This window comes from Castor canadensis, chromosome 1 (assembly GCF_047511655.1).
Source record: "Castor canadensis chromosome 1, mCasCan1.hap1v2, whole genome shotgun sequence".
In the NCBI taxonomy this organism is placed as follows: Eukaryota; Metazoa; Chordata; class Mammalia; order Rodentia; family Castoridae; genus Castor; species Castor canadensis.
In genome coordinates, this window is record NC_133386.1 from 115,636,273 (window position 1) to 115,658,160 (window position 21,888).

The window sequence follows — 21,888 nt, forward strand, 5'->3', positions numbered from 1 at the left end:
GTAAAAGATTTCTACTCAAGCAGAAGTGACCTGCTGTCCAGCAAATGGCCGTGCATGAATCTGGTGGCGACTTAGAAAATATGTATTGATAGTGGTGGTAATCTATAAGCAGTTGCCTTCTGCATGGTCTTTAAACTTTGCTTTGGTTGCTGTGCGTTTCGGAGAAGTACTTAGCACTCGTTTCCTACTCTGAAGAAGGTACTGAGATCTCAGAGCAGATCTTCAAGACCTTTGCTGGGAACTTGAGCATGATAGTCACAGAGCTCCAAAGTAAATTAGTAAATCCATCGCCATAATTTCCTAGTGGACTTTACTTTTACAGTACAATATAAGAAGTTATCTCCCAAAGGAGATTCTCTTACCTCAGTTATCCTTACACCTGATGTCTACACATGTAACAGTTTCTAGGAAGCCGGAGTATCTTGAAAATATGTAAATACCTTATTTATTATAGTGTATGCCCTGGGAATCTATCGTAGTGTGTATAGATTATGGGTTTCTGTGTACCTTTTATGTTTGTAAGTTGGATGTTTTCCCTGCTTCCTTACTCCTTTGCTAATCTGATACAGGTTCATGAAGGATTATTGGAAAGCAGAGTGTTTGCTTCGAATACTTCCAGTTCATCTAGTGCATGTGAGAGGAGAACTGTGGACCTGAGGATATACATGCTTTGCTTTCTTCCATTTGTAATTCTTCTGGTCTTCATTCGTGAGCTAAAGAATCTGTTTGTGCTTTCGTTTCTTGCCAACATTTCCATGGCTGTCAGTCTCGTGATAATTTACCAATATGTTGTGAGGGTAAGTACATTTCTAGCAAAATGTCACATTTAAGTAAGACTTTTGTTTACTTTAGAGGTAATAGTATGATATGTAAAGACCTGCACTGGATGTGAGGCACACAGCAGACAAGCAGTTACTGTTATCCTTGGGGGAACTTTTGTCTAGAAAAGTGTGTGACAGACATGACAGGTACAGGCTTTGTACTCAGGTCTGATTTTGACCCTTGGCAAATATGCTTCAGAATTTGATGGTACCTACCCACTCTATTAGAGATGTTGTGAGATTTAGGATTGTGCTCTTAATACAGTGTTCACATGGGACAACTCATTGAGTGTATTGTTACTCATTTAAAATTTTAAAATCACATGCCAACCCAATCACAAGGGATGGATATGTATGTAATTCTGTCATTTTCTTATCACTGCCTAAGTCTGCTGCCACTCTGTGAGGCTGTGGCCCCTTCTCCTGGACTGCATGTAAAACATGCACTGATTTCATCAGCTGTGGTCTGGGATTCTTTACCCAATTGCTTTAAAAAGATTTCTTTGGATTTAGGAATTTGAAAGTCCCTTAGAATTTTTGTAAGACTTAGCATTTCCTTATGTGTATATGCATTTTCCTGCTAAGCAGTGAGAGGACTTTCGTATCTGAAAGGGGCCAATGACCCTAAAATGGTTGAGAACCCTGTTTTGTTCCCTCCTGTCTAACCCATCCTATACCTTCTTTCAAGGTAATTGTAAAATCTCTATTACAATTCATTGCAAACTCTTCTGGGGAGTCTTTTTTGTTTTTCCCATCTCTGAATTCCCAAACCTGTATTCTTTTTCATAGCACATATGAATGTAGTAAAGCAGGAAAGAAGATCACAAAAGGATTTTAGGGTCTGTGACCCTAGCTGAACGTTTAAGACTTAGTGGGACAGAAAAGGTCATTCCCATAGGGGCAGAGGGAACAGTGTGAGCTCATGCACGGGGAAGTGAAATAGCCTCATGCTCGCCTTGAATAACGGTTTAGTAATATCGGATGACCCTGGCCTTTGGGTCCCTTTCCATTCTCACACTGCCACATGTTTTCACTCATGTGTCACTAAGTCATGTCACACAGTGCTGTGTGCTTCAGGTGTACCGACCTCTCTATTCCCCAAATTATCCAAGGGCTTTTACACTTCGGTCTTCCCTTGGCCTTGAATTTTACTTCTGATTAGGTAAGACAGTGAACTCAAGATGGTGGGGAGTAGGGAGTAGACTTGGGGGATTTAGAAGAAGTAGTCATTGTGGTGCTACAGATCTTGAATAAGGTGTGCTGTTTGTGAGTTTGTCTAGATTGTGAGGCTGTGAGTCGGGGTCAAGTTGTCAAAGGCAGTGTGAGGACATATAGAGATAAATACTAAGGGTAATAACAACTGTCATGTCAAAGAGTAAACATGAAGCTGGAAGAGACCTTTTCTGGGGAGCAGCAGAGTTGTGAGGTAGAAAGCCTAGGTCAGGACCAGGTGCTGTAGAGAACCGAGGGAGCAGTGATGGAGTGGAGACAGCAGCAGCAGTGGGTACCTGAGACCTGAGCTGCTTGTGTGTTTCCTGTTATGACAGGAGCCTTGTCCAGTGCACAGCCTGGATTGCAGGTAGAACAGATAATCAGGAGCATTCAGTTAGATGGAATGTGTGGGCATGAGGGAAACAGTTGCTTTGGCAATTAATCCTAACAGCTTAGCCACATGTAACATAGGATGCTTATTGTGTTTATTGAAAGAAATGTTCACTTTGTAACCCATGTTTGCTGCTGTGAAGCCCAGGAGAACATGATTTTGCTTCCATTTTCAATTCTTAACAATAAGTAAAAATGTAACCTGTCTTTCCCCCTTCCTTTCTGCAGAACATGCCAGATCCCCACAATCTTCCAGTAGTGGCTGGTTGGAAAAAATACCCACTTTTTTTTGGTACTGCTGTATTTGCCTTTGAAGGCATAGGAGTGGTAAGAATAAGTGTTTATTATTATTTAAAAAAACTCCACACTAGGATTTGTATAGTGAAACCACATAAAAATGCATGTTCCCCTGCCTTTTTTTTTGGTGGGACTGGGATTTGAACTTGGGGCTTCATGCTTGCAAAGCAGGAGCTCTACCTCTAGTCCATTTTGCTCTGGTTATTTTGGAGATGAGATCTCAAAAACTCTTTGCCCTGTCTAACCTCAAACCGTGAGTGATCCTCCCAATCTCAGCCTCCCAAGTAGCTAGGATTACAGGCATGAGCCACAGGTACCTGACTAATGTTTCCCTTTTTTGTTTCACTTGTCTTTATTTCTAGAATGTGATTTCCAATCTGGTGTTGACAGACTTGATCATTCTTCCACTGACCAGTAGATTGCTCTTAAACATATAACTCAGGGTCTCTAATTCTTTTTCTTTATAAATAGAATAATGGTATTAGACTAGATGGTTTTTAACATTGTACTGTGGAAAATTTCAAACCTTGTCAAAATTTAAGAGTAGTATTATGGTCTTCTATGTACATAACACCCAGCTTCAAAAATTTAAGTCATGGCCAATTCAGTTTTATCCATATCCCACATATTCAAGCACATCCCAAGTGTCGTATTTTATAGGCTAGATTATTTGACAGAGTTATTGTCATATAAAAGTCAAATACAAATTCTCCCTTTAGATGTGTGCATGTCATGCTTTCTTTTCTTTTCTTTTTTTTGAAAACATTGTTACCCCAAAGCTAATGCTAAGAGATAAAGACATCCTAAAGCTCTTAAGTATCCATTTAAGTTTCTTCCAGTTTGTATATAACTTAGAATTTGTAGATTTGGGGAAAGTAAACTATTTGAATTTACTTTGTTCCATAGTTTGATGATTTGGTATGGGAGCAAAATTGCTGTAAATACCTATCTGTCTCTCTGTCTATCTATCATCTATCTGAACCCCAAACAGAATAGATTGAAAAGATATATACCATTTGACATGGGGTTTTGCTCTCTGAGTTCTCCTGTAGAGAATTTTCACATCTATTTAATTTTAATTTTTGTGTTTAACTGGTAAGTTCCAGTATTTAGTTAACTCTTGGAAATTTCTAGTTAAGCATTGTCTTTGACATCTCAGATTCAACAACTTCAGAGTCCATCACATACATTCTTACCCAGAACCAGCTTCACTTTCTCATTGTCCTTTTTTGTTAGCTTAACTGTGCTGAAACATTGCAGTAAATCCTTCTCACTCTGTTGTTCATTCCCCATTCTGTCAGTTATTCAGGCATGCTGATTCTTCTTTCCTATTTCTCCAGTCTGTTCCAGAAAGCATATTATACATACAACACCTGCAATGCTGTGTGTCACAGAGGAGGCTTAGGAAATGTTAGTTTCCTTCCCCCTCTCTTTTCTAACAGCACTGGCATGTTCATCCCTGACGGGATCTGGAAGGTCTCCACAGAATCACCCTGCTTCTTCACTCTGTTGTGCTCTTAATAGCTAACTTACTTTCAGGAAAAGTGGGGATAATAGTAGAGTTATTATCATATTGGGATGTACTGATGACTGTGAGATGCTGCTTGCAAAGCTGTTAGAATAATACCTACCATATTGTAAACACTCAAGTAAATACTTGCTATTGTAATTACCCAGGGTTTTCATTAATAGGATCAAATTGTATGACCAAACCCTCTGAAGATTAGCTGAAAAAACTTTTCTTTTTAGCCTTTCCTGACTTTCTTTAAAAGTTTTTTTTACACAATGAAAGTCATCTATTGGTCTTACTAAAACTGACAAACAGTAGTATAGGTGTATGCATGGAAATAGTCACAGATGTGTCTGTGGGTCAGCAGACATGAGTACATTACCTACCTCTGTCTCCTGAGGCCTACAAGCAGTGATACCCAGTAGGAACAAGCACACCAGCACCCAGATCTGATTTTTAAGCACCATTCTCCAAAGTCAACCATACTTCTTTGGAGAAAAATTTCTGATTTAGGGTGGAAGCAAATAAGTAAGATGAATGTGGAGTTTCTTGTGCTATAAAGCGGGAAAGTGCTCCAAAACAAAAGTGGAGGCCTGTGAAAGGACACAGGAGCCTTTGTGGGAGAATTCACAGTGCTGCACAATAGGAATAAAAGAGTATCGGGTGTTAGCCTGATGTGTAAAACAGATCCATGCAAGTCCATGCTAACATACACAAACACATGGGAAAGACTCCCAAGTAGTTCATGTAGAGCTGGAAAAGAGGAAACTCTTTTGGGGAGTTCATTCCCCCTTAGTCCTTGAAATATGGGCTGGATTTAGAGACTCACTTTCAATAAAGAGAGTATGAGGAGGGAGAAGAAAAGTAGCTTTACAACAGAGAATCCTGGGAAACAGCTAGGTAGGTTGCCATCAGGATAACATGTCTGATGAGAAGAGCGCTTCCTCTCTGTGGTGTTCTCTAAAACCTGTAATACCAGTCTAATGACTAGGAAAGTGTAGACAAACCCACGTTAGAAACGTAATGTAAAACAACTAATACTGCTCCAAAAATGTCAAGATAATGAAGAACAAGGAAGGATTGAGAAACTCATAGACCAGAGGAGACTAAGGAAGCAAGGTGATTTTTCTGGATGAGAGCCTGAAACAGAGAAAAGGCATTAGTGGAAAACTAATGAAATTCAAATGAAGTTTGGAGTTCAGTTACCAGTCATGTCCCAGTGCTGTTCATGCCAGGGTACTAGGAAAGGTTAACCCCAGGAAAGCTGTGTCGGGTGTGTATGAGGTTTCTGTGTCTTCTTTGCAACTTCTTTGTAAATGTAACTTACTCTAAAATAAAAAGGTTACTTAAAAAACTGGTAAGTTTGTCTGCTAAGAGCAGGTTTTCAAATCTTCTTAAGAATTAAAAGTATGTAGTATAAAAACACATAGCACATAGAAAAATACCTAACAATTATATGTGTCGTCTTCAAAGAAAAAATTTGTATATAGACCAATTTGTATATATGAGATGCTGTTATTTTGAGATATTTGTATTCTGTGTCCTTCAAAAAATAATTTCATCCTATTTTTAGGTCCTTCCATTGGAAAACCAAATGAAAGAATCAAAACGCTTTCCTCAAGCATTGAGCATCGGCATGGGGATTGTCACAGCTTTGTACGTTACCTTGGCTACTTTAGGATACATGTGTTTTCGTGATGAGATCAAAGGCAGCATAACTTTAAATCTTCCCCAGGATGTGTGGTAGGTGAATATAAGTTTGTGAATTCTAGTTCACATATTTTACAGATAGACCAATATTTGATGGGTGTATGATTTAAACATTTAAAGTTTTTAGTGTGATTTGTTTGTGTAACCTAGAATTTTTTCATAATTCTCAGAGGAGACCATTTATGAATCCTTTTGGGATTCTTTTAAAAAAGGATTTAAAAATTGTAAGTCACTCTAAATTTGAGGCAAGTGTAGAAGCAGACCATGGGTTCATCCAATATGAAGACACTTTAATAAAAATATTAGTAACTTCCTTTGCTACCAAAAAACCAAACACTGTGCATTTCTAATAAAATAAACTATCCCATAATTTTATGGTCGTTCCTCTTTTACTGGTGAACTTTATATTGTTTGTACCTCAAGTCCTTTAAGAGTCTAGTTGGGGCTCACTCTAAATGATGAAATGATATACCTGAGTGTTTTCTTTAATATTAAAGCTATTGCTATGCTGAACAAAGCAATTTATATGGTTTTTCCTTCTTCCAGAGGTTGTTCCTTGGAAACTTTAAAAAGATGTTGTCCGTGACTATTACTTTACTTATAAAATGAAATGGAATGCCTTAGATTTGATAAATGCAAAGAATAAATGCTGAATTGATTACTTAATTAGATAGCACTACTCCTTTAGCTACTTGGATAGAAGACTGAAACCTAGATAAAGCCAGCAAGAGCTGAAATGGTATCTCCAATGCTTCCTGATGAGGGTTTACCACTTACTCATCATTCAAGCCCTGGAGTCAATTAGAAGAAATTGCATAAGAAGCCATTTATGACACAGGGAATGTGATTGGGGTGGTTTCTGCTTATATAGGGGCACGTGTGAAGTATGCTTATCTTTTTATAAAATAAGAGTTTTCTTTTAGCTGACATTTTATAAATGTATTTCATTTATTATAAAATGGAGACATGTTTCAAATGTTATAAATATGGTACAAGCTGGAGTCATTGCTATAAATAAGACATAGTTGTTTAGCAGCCATTTAATTAACCCATGTCATTCATTATATCATTTTGTATCCTTCAAATGTGCTTTTTTTCCTCTTTATAATATGAACAAGAAGCTTAGGAAGGACTAGATGCTTTAATCAACAATTTAGTGTAAGAGTGATGGCTAAGAAATGTAGTGTAGCTCATCTTTTTGAATACTGTGCAGACATAATACCATTTAGACTGAATCTTAAAAAGCATGCTAAATTTGACAAGTATTTTGTTACTTTGGTTTTTTGATCGACAGTACTTTTATGTATGTATGAAGTACAATGTGATGTCCTGATGGATTACACACACATGAGGCAGTGGTCAACTAAGGTTAATTACAAATTTATCACCTTAAACCTTCATTATTCTCCATGCTTGTACATTCAGATTTTTTTGCTTGAAACTATTTTGAGATAATGCATGATTATTAATTATACTCACTCTCTGTGATTGTTAGTTTCATTGGGTTTGTAAGGCACACCTTGGGTGTTCCCAGAGAAGATTAGCTCGTGAGGGCTCTGACCTAATCAGTGGATCCGTTCCTTGATGGATGCATACAGTGATGGCATCATGGGGTTGTAAAAGGTAGGAGATAGGGCCTAGTTGGAGGAAGTAGGTCGCTGATGGCCTGACCCCCTCTTGCACCCCCTTTGCTCTGCTTCCCGCCTGCCATGATACAATCTGTCCCCACCATGAGCTAAAATAAATCTCCCTTTACGTTGTCTCTCAGGTATTGTGATCATAGTGATGCAGAAGCCCGACTAATACATCCTGCTATGCCATAGACCACCAGAGCTTACTCTCTAGCAAGCAGTAACATTACACCCATTGACTGCCTTCCTCATCCAGCTCCCCTGTTCTTCTCAGTAGTCTACTCTCCACTCTGTGAGATCAGTTGTTTAGATCCCGTTACCAGTGAGGTCATTCAGTATTTTTCTTTCTGTACCTCTTATTTAACACTGTCTTCCAGGTCCATGCTTGTCATGATTGACAGGATTTCATGCTTTTTATGCTAAATAGTATTATATTAAGTATGTGTACGATAGCACGTTTTCTTTATGCATTTGTCTGTTGATGACCATTGATTCCACATCCTGGCTACTGTGAATAGTGCTAAAATGAACATGGGAGAGCAGGTATCTTTTTGATGTATCAAGCACTGGATTGCTGGTTTGCACAGTAGTTGTATTTTTGTTTTTTGGGGGAACTTTGAGCTGTTTTCCATAGTGGCTGCCAGTGTTGTGCAGATTCTTGCCAGCACTTCTCATCTTTTGGTAATAGCCACTGTAAGTGGAGTAAGGTGGTATAATCTCACTGAGCATTTTCTTTTTTTTTTTTTTATTTAGAGAATACTTTATTAGTTTTCTGTAATCAAACCCACGTAGATAAGACCTTACATATTTAATACAGTGCGTTACCCCTGTAGAGCATTTTCTTCATATATCTGTTGGCCATTTGTATGTATTCTTTTAAGAAAATTGACAGGCTTAAAAAATTTTTTTGGCTGTAATGTGATGAACTCAGTGCCCAGTGCTTGCTAGGCAGGTGCTGTACCACTTTACCCATGTCCCCAACCTTTTTTGCTTCAGTTATTTTTCAGATAGAGTCTTGTGCTTTTGCCCAGGCCAGCCTGGACCATGATTCCAGTGTTTAAGTCCTCCTATGTAGATGAGATTACAGGCACACACCGTGACATCTAGATTATTTGTTGAGATGGGGTCTCAATAGCGTTTTGCTTGGCTGTCCTCAAATTGCAATCCTCCCAGTTTGCACCTCCTAAGAACCAGGGATTACAGGCATGAGTCATTGTGCCAAGCCCTAAACAGGCGTTTTTAATGTCAAATATAAAATGTAGGTAGAAACAATCTCGCAATTTTTTGTTTCTCTTATTCTCAAAAGCATTTAAGGAAAATCTTATCAGAGAAGGGACTGAAGTGGAAGTATGGACCCATTCAAGTTAAGATATTTTTATCCCCAGACAGCTAAAAACATGAAGGAGCAGTGGACAAGAATAGGGGGAGTTCAGTCTTGAGGTAACACGGTCCCTGCAGTAGCTCCAAGTGGCCCATCTCTTTGCCGCAGCCCCTCTGCACCTCTCACCTCCTCTCTGGTCCTCTGAATCTCCTGTTAGAATGGAATTAGCTGTGCTCTCAATTACAAGGAGACTGTTAGGTCATAGTTGCACTCAAGGAAAGTCTAGCAAGTCTCCTGATTTTTCATCTAGAAAAAAGCCTACAAATATTATTGTAAGAAATAATAAAAGCCTAGGGCAAACGGGAAAGCAAGTCAAGATAAATACTTCCTTTCAGAGAACTTCTGTTCGCTAATTCCTGTTCATTACTTCACGATGGAGATACGCTTTGTGTGGCTTGCAGTTGTGGGACTGTTAATATTCACCCTGAGGACAACACAGTCCGTGGCTGCACTGGAGTAGAGTGCAGATTCTTGTAGTTACAGCCTTCTATAACGCGAGAGTGACTACAGTGACCCTGGGGTACTGTCTGAGATTCTTTTCATAATATACTTCCTGCCTTCTCTTGCCGTGTTTAATTGAAGCGGCCATGGAAGGCACAGTGTACCACTGAGTGTGAAAGAGGATGGCCGTCACCAGAGCGACCGAGGGAACTAATGTTAAGAGACGCCAAACAGCTTTTGAGGCCAAACTGATTGACAGTCTGCATCTGTAAGGGTTTTCTTCAAGGAAAGATTGAATTGGAGAGAAACACTAGGGTAAAGGAAGTGTGGCTTAGAGAAGCTCCAAGTTATTGATATTCTCAATCTCACTGACATATCTCTTTAAAAAACTGTTTATGAGCAACACTGTTCAACGTAATAAATTTGGCATGTGAAGTGAAGAGTGTGATTTAAAGGTGATAATGAGGCAAATTCATGATTCTGAGCTGGATAGAACCTTAGCGTGCGAGGATGGGCTCTGCACCTTCCAGGTCTGTGTTCCCCATCGTCCTGCCATCTAGACGATGACTCACACCCGGGAGGCACTTGGTGCAGAATTACTGAATACTGTTCAGGTTTAAAAGCACTCCCCATGTGAACAAGACAGCACCTCTAGTCCTAATCAAGTAGTGTTTTAGCAGTGTTTTTCCAAGTTTCTCTGTAAAATAACTTACTTTCTGTTTTAACCAATACCTCAGATAATAAACTTATAAAGTGAAAAAGTAAGGAAAAATCTATTTGGCTTTCAGTTTTAGAAATTTCCGTCCATGAGTAATTGGCTCTGTTGCTTTGAACCTGTGTTGAGGCAACACATCATGATGAGAGACAGCAAAGCGAAGCCACCCACTCACCTCAGGGCCCAGCAGTGGGAAAGTTGAAGAGGAAGGGGCTGTGTTCCTCTGCCTCTTCAAAGGCAGCCTCCCCCCATGACCTGAAGACGTCCCACAAGACCCCACCTCTTACAGGTTTCACAGCCTCCTAAAAGTCCCAAGCTGGGGACTAAGCTTGTACTACATGGGCCTCTGGGGCACACTTACCAAAGTATAGCAGTAACCGAAATAGCAGAGGAAAGAAAAAGGCAGTTCCCCTGGGGGCAGTACCACAAATGGCCTACTTTCAGCACAGCATCAGTTTGTGCTCTACTGTTAAACACTGCACCTTTTAGGCTGGGTGTGGTGGCTCACATCTGTAATCCCAGCTACTTGGGAGATGAAGATTGAGAGGGTGTGCTGCCAGCCTGGCAAAAAGTTAGCAAGACGCCATCTCAACATAAAAGCTCCATGTGGTAGTTCATTCCTATAATCCCAGTTACACAGAAGGCACAAATAGGAGGATCACTGTCCAGAATACCCCAGGTAAAAACAGGAGACCCTGTCTTTAAGCTAAAAGTGCTGGGAGCATGTCGTAAGCAGAAGGAATAGCAAATAGCATTTGTGTTCTGTCTTAAGGAGGCCTCTCAGGTGATGACATACCTCATAGGAGCAGAGACTTTTCTTTGTTTCTTTTTGTTGTAGTTTCATTTCTTCACGTTCGTTTTGTGCTTCCCCCACCCCTGTACGGGAGGGATGAACTGAGGACCTCACGCTTTCTACACTGGTGCTCTACCATTTGAGCCACTCCGAGAGCCCTTTTCATGTTGGTCGATTTTGGGATAGGGCCTCCCTTTATGACCTTGATCCTCCTATTTGTGCTTTCTGCTAGCTGGGGTAACAGGTGGGCAGCACAAGTCTGAGTCCCTATCTGTAGCCTGCTAGAGATCGGAGTCTGAACAGTGTGGGAAAAAACTGATGTGTAGTGGCAAGAAATCCAGCTGCCATCCGTGATGTCCTGGTAGTCAGTGGGCCAAGCTCAAGGAGGTTGGCACCTACGTGAAGGTATTTAGGAAAGAGTGGATTCACCAAGAGGCACCAAATCAGTCAGTCAGTAATAACTATCTAAGTAAATGTGAGGACACTGAAAAAGAAGATTCGTATATCCTCACAACCTCTTAGTAATCGACTTCTGATATTAAAGTTGCCTGTAATGCGGGATCTGGTGCAAACTGCCTCTGGTATGAAGATGGCTGGTATGAATTATGTTAGACTTGAAATGAAGGGTGTCTACCAAAGTCATTCATTAATCCAACAGGTATTTACTGCATGCTGAGTATGTCCCAAGTTCTCTTCACTCTAGAGATACTGAGGGAACAGATAAAAGCCTTGGTAAAGCTTATGTTCTAGGGAACATGTTGAAGATGGTTACTGGATTATAGCTAGTCCTCCGTTGGTGTGACTTTTCCTCTTGACAGAGCTAAGCTGTCAAGATTCTCAACCTGACTTTGATGAAAGAACAAAGAGGGAAAGTGAGTTATCAAGTATTTCAAGGCTAACTTCTGTATTCAACCTCGAGAGAAAGAATCAGCCAACAACCGATTTCCCAAGTTGGGTTTTTAAATGTAAGGTGTCCATATGATTAATTAACGTTAATATGTGTCACCTACTAAATGCATTGCAGGCCTGTATAGAGAAGACCAAAACAGTCTCAAGTCTTAGGAACTTTGGAAGTGAGCTTCAAAAAGCAATGCAATTCTTTTAAATTAGTAATAAATTAATGAGAGCATTCATTTAATTCTCTGCAATTGCATATCAGAGCCTGTGAACCACCAATCTTTTGGTTTTAGTTTGTATATTTTCAATAACTTGAATTTAGAGTTATTTAACTTTTAAGCCTCAAGCTGAGAAATGCATCCTTAGCTAATTTAAAATTAAGGTTTATTTTTGATAGCCTAAAGAATTCCTTTATTTCTTACATGCTGTATTTCTACTAAGCCTTATTTCTTCTCATGCCTATGATTACTATGTTGTTACAAAAGGAAACTTACTGATTTGGCCATCAGTTAGAGAACTGGTTATAATCCTTACTGCCTTAAGTCTAATGTAAGCTTAAAGTCCAATTAACCATTTTACCCAAAGTGGAATAGTTTGTAGCCTTTTAAAATGATAGCATTTGTTTTTAGAGCTTATAGGTGGGAGTAGGGTATAGTGGCTGATACCTGCAATCCTAGCTACTCAGGAGGTAGGAGCAGGAGGATTCTGTGAGTTTGAGACCAGCCAGGGAAAATTAGCTAGACCATATCTCAAAATACAAACAATGGGGAAGGGAAATGACCCAAGTGGTAGAAAGTGGGTTCAGCATCCGGTACCACAAAAAATTAAATAAAATAAAAGTAACTCATAGATGGGAAAATTGTGGCTATCAGTGATATTTCTGCTGAAACAAAACGTGTTTTCATTACAGCCCTTAATGCCACAGCATGGTCTCCTTTTTTAGTTTGTTTCTTTAAAAAATAAGAGTGATTGGATATTTCTTTTGATTGTTGGAAAGTATTAACATACTAAAAATGCAACACTTTATTATTGGTAACCCAAGGGCATCATCAGTCTGTAATGTTCTTCTAAGCCCTGTGATTTTCAATATTGAAAAAGTCATCTTTTGCTGAAGGAACTTTACCAAGGTCTTTATCAAGAAATGCATGCTAGGCTTTGAGAGGAGGCTATCAACAAGATAGAGATCTAAAGATCATCACACATCATGTACATGTGCTGAAATACCACACTGTACCCTCTAAATGTGTGCAACTTTTATGTATCACACAAAAATCAATAATAAAAGATATAAATAATAAGTAACTAAAGAAATCTAAGGATATTTATAGAACTGGAAATTGCTATGCAGTGTTGAAATACTGAGCATCAAAGTGGTGAATTTACTTGGACAGAGCAATAACCCAACAACTGTATTTCCCTGATGAGTGTGATTTAACACCAAGGTCATACAGATAATTTAGAGAACTTTGCAGGATGAACCATTAGATGTCTTCCTTTTGGACTTAGGATTCATGGCATTTCTCCAACTAATGACATGCCTACTGAGATTTTTAAATAAGGAGAACTATGTAACTCAGAGTTTGATAGGAAGTTTTTCTTCCACATGTAGACCACTGAGATTATGACTCAGAATTTCAAAGACATACAGGTATACCTCAATTTTTAAAAAGAAAGTTGAAAAAGCATTTGTTCTTCATGGGACTGAGTGTAGTCTCAGAATACTGGCTGAGCACAAAATAAACTCTTCAAATAATATGTTCCAAATTTTTGTGAACCACATTCCAACCTTTGAGGCTCCTCAAAGTGAGTTAAATGTGTATCATTAGACATTTAGGGGAGATCACTTGGCTTTTTTTTTTTTTTAACAACTAAGCATTTTTGGTTAATAGGTTCTGTCCTAAGTTTGGGTTCTGTATTTCTTGTTTACTTTATAAAAATAAAAAAGAGGAAAACTAGACTGATACTAAGAATTACTAAATTTTGAATTTTTTTCAACAGGTTATATCAATTGGTGAAAATTCTATATTCCTTTGGCATTTTTGTGACATATTCAATTCAGTTCTATGTTCCAGCAGAGATCATTATTCCTGGAGTCACATCCAAATTTCATGCTAAATGGAAGCAAATCTGTGAATTTGGGATAAGGTCCCTCTTGGTTAGTATTACTTGTAAGTATCATTACATATTTATATCACAGTTTTTATTGTTGCATTTATTAAAGTGAAGCTGCTTAAATTACATATTTTATTATTTTAAAAACAATTTTATTCACCTAGTTGTGTATAGATGATACAGGACAACTTATTTAAAACATAATCCTGTAGTGAATTTTTGTAATGACTAAACTATCCCTTGATTTATTGTTTTTGTTCATTTGAGTTTTATATGTTTGGTTTGGTGAAAGTATACTAATAACATCAAATATTGAGCCTTTTCTGTAACAAAGATTTGTTGCTTATGTAATGTTTTACAGAATGGATTTATCTCACTGTAATTATACTATTACATGACTTAAAAGTGTCTGATGATAGAATTAAGCGTGTAAATGCTACAGTTACACAGTGTTCCTCCAGATGGTTTCCAGTGTTATTTCTCTTAATTTACTACTGATAGCTTGGATATTGAAAAAGATCACTGAGAAAAACTAGATTTCAGATGGAAAGTTGTTTTGGATGGTGAGGTTCTGGTTATGTTTATCTGGCCTTATCTGACTTTTAGCCATATAGGTATGAAGTTAGATTTGTAATTTCAAAACAGTTTTATGACTAGCTTCCAAAACAATTTGAACAGAAAATGGTAAGTAATAGCTTCAGTTTCTATGAAAAATACAGTGGTAACTTAGTTCCAAATTAATCCTACATCCTCTTGAAAAACAGAGAGAATTACAAGGAGAAGGGATTAAAAAACTCATGAACAAAAATTAACAAATAGAGAAACCAGTAGACTGCAAATCAAGATTAAATTACAAAAAGGACAAATTAAACTGTATGTATAGGTATAGACATATCGATACCTCACAGAAAGTTTAGTAAAAGACAAAGAAGGTAGAAGTGTTGAGAAACAAAAGGAAATGGACTTAGAAATACAGAGCAGGATAACAAGGATTAGAGAGAAAATGGTAGCAATGGGAGACCAGCATGGACAGCTGCCAGCTGCGTAATTGGACGTCAGAGAAGCAGCATGGTGGCAGGATTATGTCTGGAGGCACCGGTAATGTCCACAGCTTCCAGAGGAACAAACTCCAAACCCTCAGTAAACCACTCAGCAGATGATTTAAGGATGAATTGAAGAAAGAATATAAGACTAGGTTTTTGCACATCTGCTGTGGGTACCTTTTGGTAAGATCAAGATACCATCAAGAAAGCAGCAGATTAAAACTTACAGAAAACTTGTGAATGACTTGGAAAGATAATCCTGCTCACAATACTGGAGTATGCCATTAGGTAGGAGGAGTAAATTCTCATGTTCTATGGTACAGTAAAGTGACTGTAGTTTATAACAACTCACATAGTTCATGAAGAGCTAGAAAAGAGGGTTTGGAAGGCTCCAAACACAAAGAAATTCTAATATTACTTTTTAAGCACAACTTGACTTACTGAAAAAAATCACTTCAATTTGAGGTAATTTAGATAGGAAAGTTGTCAAATTAAGTAGAGTTACTATAAACCCTTTACTTAACTTCCTCTGATGTTAACAGGTGTACAACCATAATGCAGTTACTAAAACCAGGATAATAGCATGGATACAATGCTACAATTTATAGACCTTACTGTAGCTTTGCCAGTAATAGCCTTTTCTGGTCCAGGATTGAATCTGAGGTTCCACTTTAATTTAGTTGTCATGTCTTCTTACTTTCTTCTAATCTTGATAGTCCTTGCCTTTCTGGATCTTGATGCTTTTGAAATGCCAGTAGTTTTGTAGAATTTCCTTCAGTTTGGATTTTTCTGGTGCTTTCTTGTGATTGAAATTAAGCTTTTTTTTTTTTCTTCTTTTTTTGAGACAGTCTGACTCTATATTCCAGGCTGGCCTCAAACTTGTGGTCCTTTTGTCTTATCCTCCCAAGTACTGGGATTACAGATGTATAGCACCACACCTGGTTTAAAGTTAGGCACGTTTAGCAAAAATACCACAAGACTGATGCTAGGTACTACATCCCAGTGCCCCTATCTCTTATTGGTTATGTTAGCTTTGATAATTTGGTTAAGGTGGTCTCTGACATATTTCTGTACTCCAAAGAACTGTTTTCCTTTTATCATTAGTGTGTTAGGGAAGATACTTTTAGAGTTTGTAAATATCCTTATCTCATTCAGTTTTTTTTTCATTGTAGGGTTGGAGATCCAATCCAGGTCCTTGGGCATGCTAGACAAGTGCTATACCACTGAACCACATCCTAGGCCTTTGACTTTTTGGAGACAGCATCTTGCTGTGTAGCCCAAGCTGGCCTTGACTAGCAGTCCTCCTGCTTTAGTCTCTCTAGTGCTAGGCTTGAAGTTGTGCACCACCATATCTAACTCATCCAGTTTTTGACCACAAGTTTTAGTCTCCTTCAGCAACTCTTCTTGCTCAGTGATTATAGTGGTGTTTGCATAACTGTGATTTGCTGTTTCCATTGTTGCTTTTATATCAGTTAATTGGAATTCTATTGTAAACTATCTCTTACTTACTCAAACCATACCACCCTCTTTTGTGTATTGTAGAATGAGCTGTGTAGGAGGCAGAATAATGGAAATGCTTTGGAAATAAACTACCTGAACTTACAGCGGAAAAATAAAGTTAAACTGTTCACAAGTGAAAGTCCAGGAAAGATCACTCTCTGTTCTAGTTTGTTTTCTTTCATCACTCAGAGCAAAATATTTTTCCACAAGCAGTAGTTTAGAATCTGACTTCTGTTAATTACATTTACTGTATTGAAAAGATCTACATTTAGTATTCATGTAATTAGTGCCAAACATTTAAATTTAGAAGAGCATGTATTTCTGTTTTCTAGGTGCTGGAGCAATTCTCATTCCTCGTTTAGACATTGTGATTTCCTTTGTTGGAGCTGTGAGCAGCAGCACGTTGGCCCTGATCCTACCACCTCTGGTTGAAATCCTTACATTTTCAAAGGAGCATTACAACATATGGATGGTCCTGAAAAATACTTCTATAGCATTCACTGGAATTGTTGGCTTCTTGCTAGGTACATATGTAACTGTTGAAGAGATTATTTATCCTAGTCCTAAGGTTGCATCTGGCACTCAACCAAGCCCTCCTCCAAATACGACTTCAACATGCTTAGCCTCTGGCTTGAGGTAGAAGAAGCAGAGCTCTGAGTCCTCTGCTACTATCTCAGTTCTGAAAATTGTTAAAAGAAGAGCCAGAAAATACATTGCCGTGTTCTTAAAAATAGTGCCGAGTACACTGTTGGGTTGGTAGAGCATTCAGACTGGATAGTAAACTAAGTCTTTCACAGCAGTGCTGTACCATTAGAGACCCTTGGTTTTATGCATTAGGTATATAGTTTTTAAAAGTTCATTTTTAAATTTCAAATATAAAAAATTAAAGAATAAAAGCACTCTATTATTCTTCATATAAACACTTTAACCCAAATTTACCTCTCTTCTCCCTGTGTTCTTCTTTTGCTGCTGAGTTGAGAAGGTACAGGATTTCAACTATAAGGGAATTAAATAAGGCTATATAAATACACAATTTTTCCAGACCATCCAAGTGAATGTCAAAGTAGACTTTATGTATAATATAAAGTGCATTTGTTATGTTTTTATTAGATAAACAATACTTATTATTAGCTGCAGCAAGTGTAGAAAACTCCGACTAATCATAATACAAGCATCAGAAAATCCTCCAACTTGGAATTATTTTAATGCTGCACTGTGATGGTAATTGTTCTTCATACCATTTGAGAAGCACTAGGCCAGATTCTGACTTAGTGTTTCAGTCAGATTTGACAGGCCTTTGAAGTTTATCCAGTACAACCATCTTATTTGCCGTTGGAGGAAATAGTCTCAGAAAGGTGAAGTAACTTGTTCAAGACCTCTCAGCCTTGAGATCAAGAAAACCTGATCTGATTCCCAGGCCAAGAATTTGTTTTTCACATCACATCGAAGAAGAATCAATTATGTTCTGTTTTAGTGTTGAGTCTATTTAATTCTGTTTCTAATAATTTTGCACTATGGCTTCATAAACCTCAGAAAAGAAAGAAGTAGTTGTCTTTGAAACAGAATCGAGACACTAATTGGTGTAACTGCTGGCTGGTAGAACAAGCCCAGTTACAGTGTTTATGACTTGAGTTCTCCTTGTGTTTCTTAACTTTCCTTGGTTTTGTAGGCAGAAAATAGTTATTTTGACAAAATACGTGATTTGTGGACTCTTTCCAACCTTGTGGCTTTCCTTACCACAGTCTTTTACTGATCTGGATGTGCAGGATAAAAGAACTATGAAATGCATGCTTAGGTTCTTTCCTAAACAACAACAAACTTTCTAATATTGAGACACTCCAGGCATCTTCCAGAGAAGTACCTGCTATTACTCCATATTTTTCAAGCACACAAATCTCATTTGATGGGGAAGATGAAAAATTACTAAGCTTTTAAAGCATTCAGAATAGGATTGTCTCCTGATAATCTAAAAAGATTCACACTTTAAATCATGAACTTTTTAATCAGCTTGATAAATATAGTATTCTAATATATAATTCTATGAGATGCCATTAAGCTCACTGTATATATTCTCTATTTTTGTACGTAAATGTTAACTTATTCAGGTATTTTTTGCTTACATCATTAACTGGTCATCAAATATGAGCCTACAGATACATCAGAAGCTTTATTTTGGTACAAATTCATAAGAATACATTTTTAAACATTTATATTAGATATTACCAATAATTGTCATAATTTTATATTAAATTTGTTACATTGAGTCTTTAGCACACTAGGAGAATGTTAAAGAGGTCATAGGAAAAGTATCTCAGTTGTACTAAGATTGTATAGTGTTGAATCCAAGAATGAAGTAGACATTTAAAAATTTATAACTTGGTATAAAATGAGTTGAAAATCATTACTTAATAGAAAGCAGTATTAGGTTTTTGTCACCTGTCTTTATATGGTATGGCTAGTCTGTGCACAGTTTTATCTTTGTACCTGTTTATTTCCTTGTGGAATTAAATGCAATTAAATTTTGAATAGTTGATCATAGCAATAAGTAATTTGTAAATTCAGTGCAAACACATCTTGAGCATTATTGTCAAGGAGGCTTTCTTATTCAGTGAGAAGGCTGAATTGAATCAACATCCAATATCAAAGTCACTCAATTACAAAACCTTAAATACAAGAAAACAGTTGAAATGCAGAAAGGAAGAAGGGCTAAAAAAGGAGAAAGTTTTAATCCTTAACAAGAAACATTATTTAGAGGCAAAGTGTAAGTGCACTCTTACTAAGGACTTTTGACAATATTTTCTCTGATATTTAGTTTTAATGAGTCTAACATCCTCTAAAGATACTTTGATTCTGTCGGTTGTTGCTTTTGTTCTGGAGCCTGGAGAAATGAGAGCAATTACACCTGTCAAATTCCATATCTGCCGTCGTTTGATCCATCACATTGTGACTAGGATGACCTCAGCATTTCTCTGTTACCACCATGAAGACTCTTCTGAAAGGTGAACCTTGTCTGAGAGCCACCTGCGTGGGTGAGTGAAGAAAAGCTGTGTTACCTGTGATGAGCTGTCACAAACCAGTTCCCTCTGTTCCCTTACCCAAAAGAGTTGTCAGCATTCCAGTCAACTTGTTGGTGCACTGGTTCGCAGATTTGCTGTCAGAGGATCTTTTCCTCACATGGCCAGATTTCTTCACAATTCAAGAAACAAAAATTAGGGATTGTTTTTTGTTGGTTAAAGACCAGTTTACATGGTATTTGCAAAAGGAAGCAAGTACTGTATTAGCAAATGCCACATTATGCTTTAGTTCTGCCTTATGGGATTCTTTATTAAAATCATTTCCAACTCAGACAACGCAGTACGTTTTTACGAGCAGCTATGATAGTGTATGTGCTGTAAATTTTGTAGCAGGTTTTGATTTTATTCAGTATTTTCATAATAGTTATACTTCAAAGTACTGTAAGATGCTAAAGTCCTATGTAAATGCCATTTTTAGGGGTGGAAAATCATAGGTCTTACCATACCTTAATGGTCACATCTCATGTCTTTGCCTTAGAGTCAACACAGTATCTGAGTAGTGCATTTGTTTACTGACAGCATGTACCCTAAAAATGTCATCTTGTCCTCGCTTCTTATTCTTCATTTAAGAGGGAGGACATAGGAATAGAGCTATGGAAATAATAAATAAAATTATTTAAATAATACCAGTGGCTCAATAAAGACTGTCTGTTGAGAAATACAGTAACATCGTAAAAATGTGCAGTGTTGACAATGTAAAATAAGTTTTTAAAATGGGGTTTAAATTTTTAAATTTATTTTTACTTTTATTACTATTATTTTTTGTAAAGACTTGCTAGGCAGGTGCTCTACCTCTTGAGCCATACTGCTAGCCCTTTGTTTGTTTGTTTGTTTGTCTGTTTGTTGTTAGATAGGGTCTTGCTTTTTCTCTGGCTTGCCTGGGACCATAATCATCCTGCCTGTGTCTTCTGAGTAGCTGGGATTGCAGATATACACCACCAGGCCTGGCTTAAAAGTGGGTTTATTTTAATCACTTTGATTCAACTAGCTTCCCCTTTCTAAGAAAACTGGATAAAGTGATCTAATAGGTAAAATAGGGTATCTTCTAACACTAAATGGCTGAATGCGATAAGGGTATCTTCTAACACTAAATGGCTAAATGCGATAGTTAATACTTAGCCAGAATTGTTTCATGTAATATGTGCTAGCCACACACCATTCTGAAACTGGTTGGTTTTGATCTAAGAGATTAAAAAATAGGATTAAGAAATGGTATTTATTGCCCTATGAATAGTAAAATGACAGAGTACTCTGATCCTTCATGTTTATTATTAAAATTGGCTACTTTGTACTTGCACATGTGCATACACACGCATGAAATAGAAATAGTAATTTGCTATTTAAACTAACCCAGCTGTACTGAACAGATCACTCTAAAACTACTGCATTGGAGTTTTCTTGCTGAGAGAAAAATATGTGTTTATACCCTGAATAAATCAGGTTATAGATTTTCATGGTTTTCAAAAATGGTTTTGTTAGTTTGACTGAAAACTAAATATCATTGAGCTTGAGTCAGTTCTTTCATTTTTCTTTGTAAAAGAATATGAAAAAGTCTGTACTGTAACTTTTCAGTTTTTAATAAAATACAATTGTTTTGCTTGCAGTTATCTTTTGTATGGTTAAATGCCATTGATAAATGTCTAAGTTGAAAATGGCAGCAGTATAATATTCTCATAATAAATAATATTGTAGTCATTCTTTATGGTTGATTCTTTGTCATGTTGGAAGTTGATGTTAAATATCTCTTAAGATTTAAGAGCAGAAGTTGACTAAGAATGAGAGGACACCCTCAGAACTGTGATCTGAAATTCCTGTGGTGACTGCAGGGTTAGCATTCATGATTTAATTTATCACTGTCTTAATTTCAAAAAATATCTAGAACAAAAGTTACTAAATGTTATCCAGAAAATGATAAACATTTAAGGTGATGAATGGCAGTTCCCTGTTTTGAACATTTTATAATATTCAAATATAATATTACATGTATTGAAATGCCCTGGAACCCCATAAATGCGTACAGTTTCTATGTTTTTAAAAAAAGAACTGAGAGAGAAAATAGTAACATTTTGGTAGAAAAAAAAAATTCAAATTTCTTGGATAAAAAAAGGTGTAGCAACATTTTGCTTGCATTATAAAACTGGAAATCAGCATGCCAACCATGTATCAGAGACCACAAAGGAATTTCTACCTTTTTCTGAGGGATTCGGCCCTGGGGAGCTTCCCACAGGACGTCCCAGTTTATCAGAAGAGATTCTCTGTTGCATCTGCAGCATTAGGTCTCATGAAAACTGGAAGTGACCTAAGTGTTCTGAGTACAGAGGTCATAAATGATGATGTCTTATTCTAGAATACAATGAAGAG

The 21,888-nt window shown here is 37.3% G+C and overlaps 1 protein-coding gene across 3 annotated transcripts in view; it reads left to right on the forward strand.

The window, feature by feature from the left end:
• Nucleotides 1–21,225, forward strand: part of Slc36a4 (solute carrier family 36 member 4) — a 44,566-nt gene extending 23,341 nt beyond the window's left edge. For all 3 annotated transcript variants that reach the window (XM_074081300.1, XM_074081313.1, XM_074081304.1), the window contains 5 exons: nucleotides 570–797; nucleotides 2,652–2,750; nucleotides 5,804–5,973; nucleotides 13,797–13,966; nucleotides 16,786–21,225. In XM_074081300.1, the coding sequence (XP_073937401.1) occupies nucleotides 570–797; nucleotides 2,652–2,750; nucleotides 5,804–5,973; nucleotides 13,797–13,966; nucleotides 16,786–17,093 (975 nt within the window). In that variant the 3' untranslated portion in view covers nucleotides 17,094–21,225. The remainder of the gene's footprint in view (nucleotides 1–569; nucleotides 798–2,651; nucleotides 2,751–5,803; nucleotides 5,974–13,796; nucleotides 13,967–16,785) is intronic.
• Nucleotides 21,226–21,888: the final 663 nt, after the last annotated feature.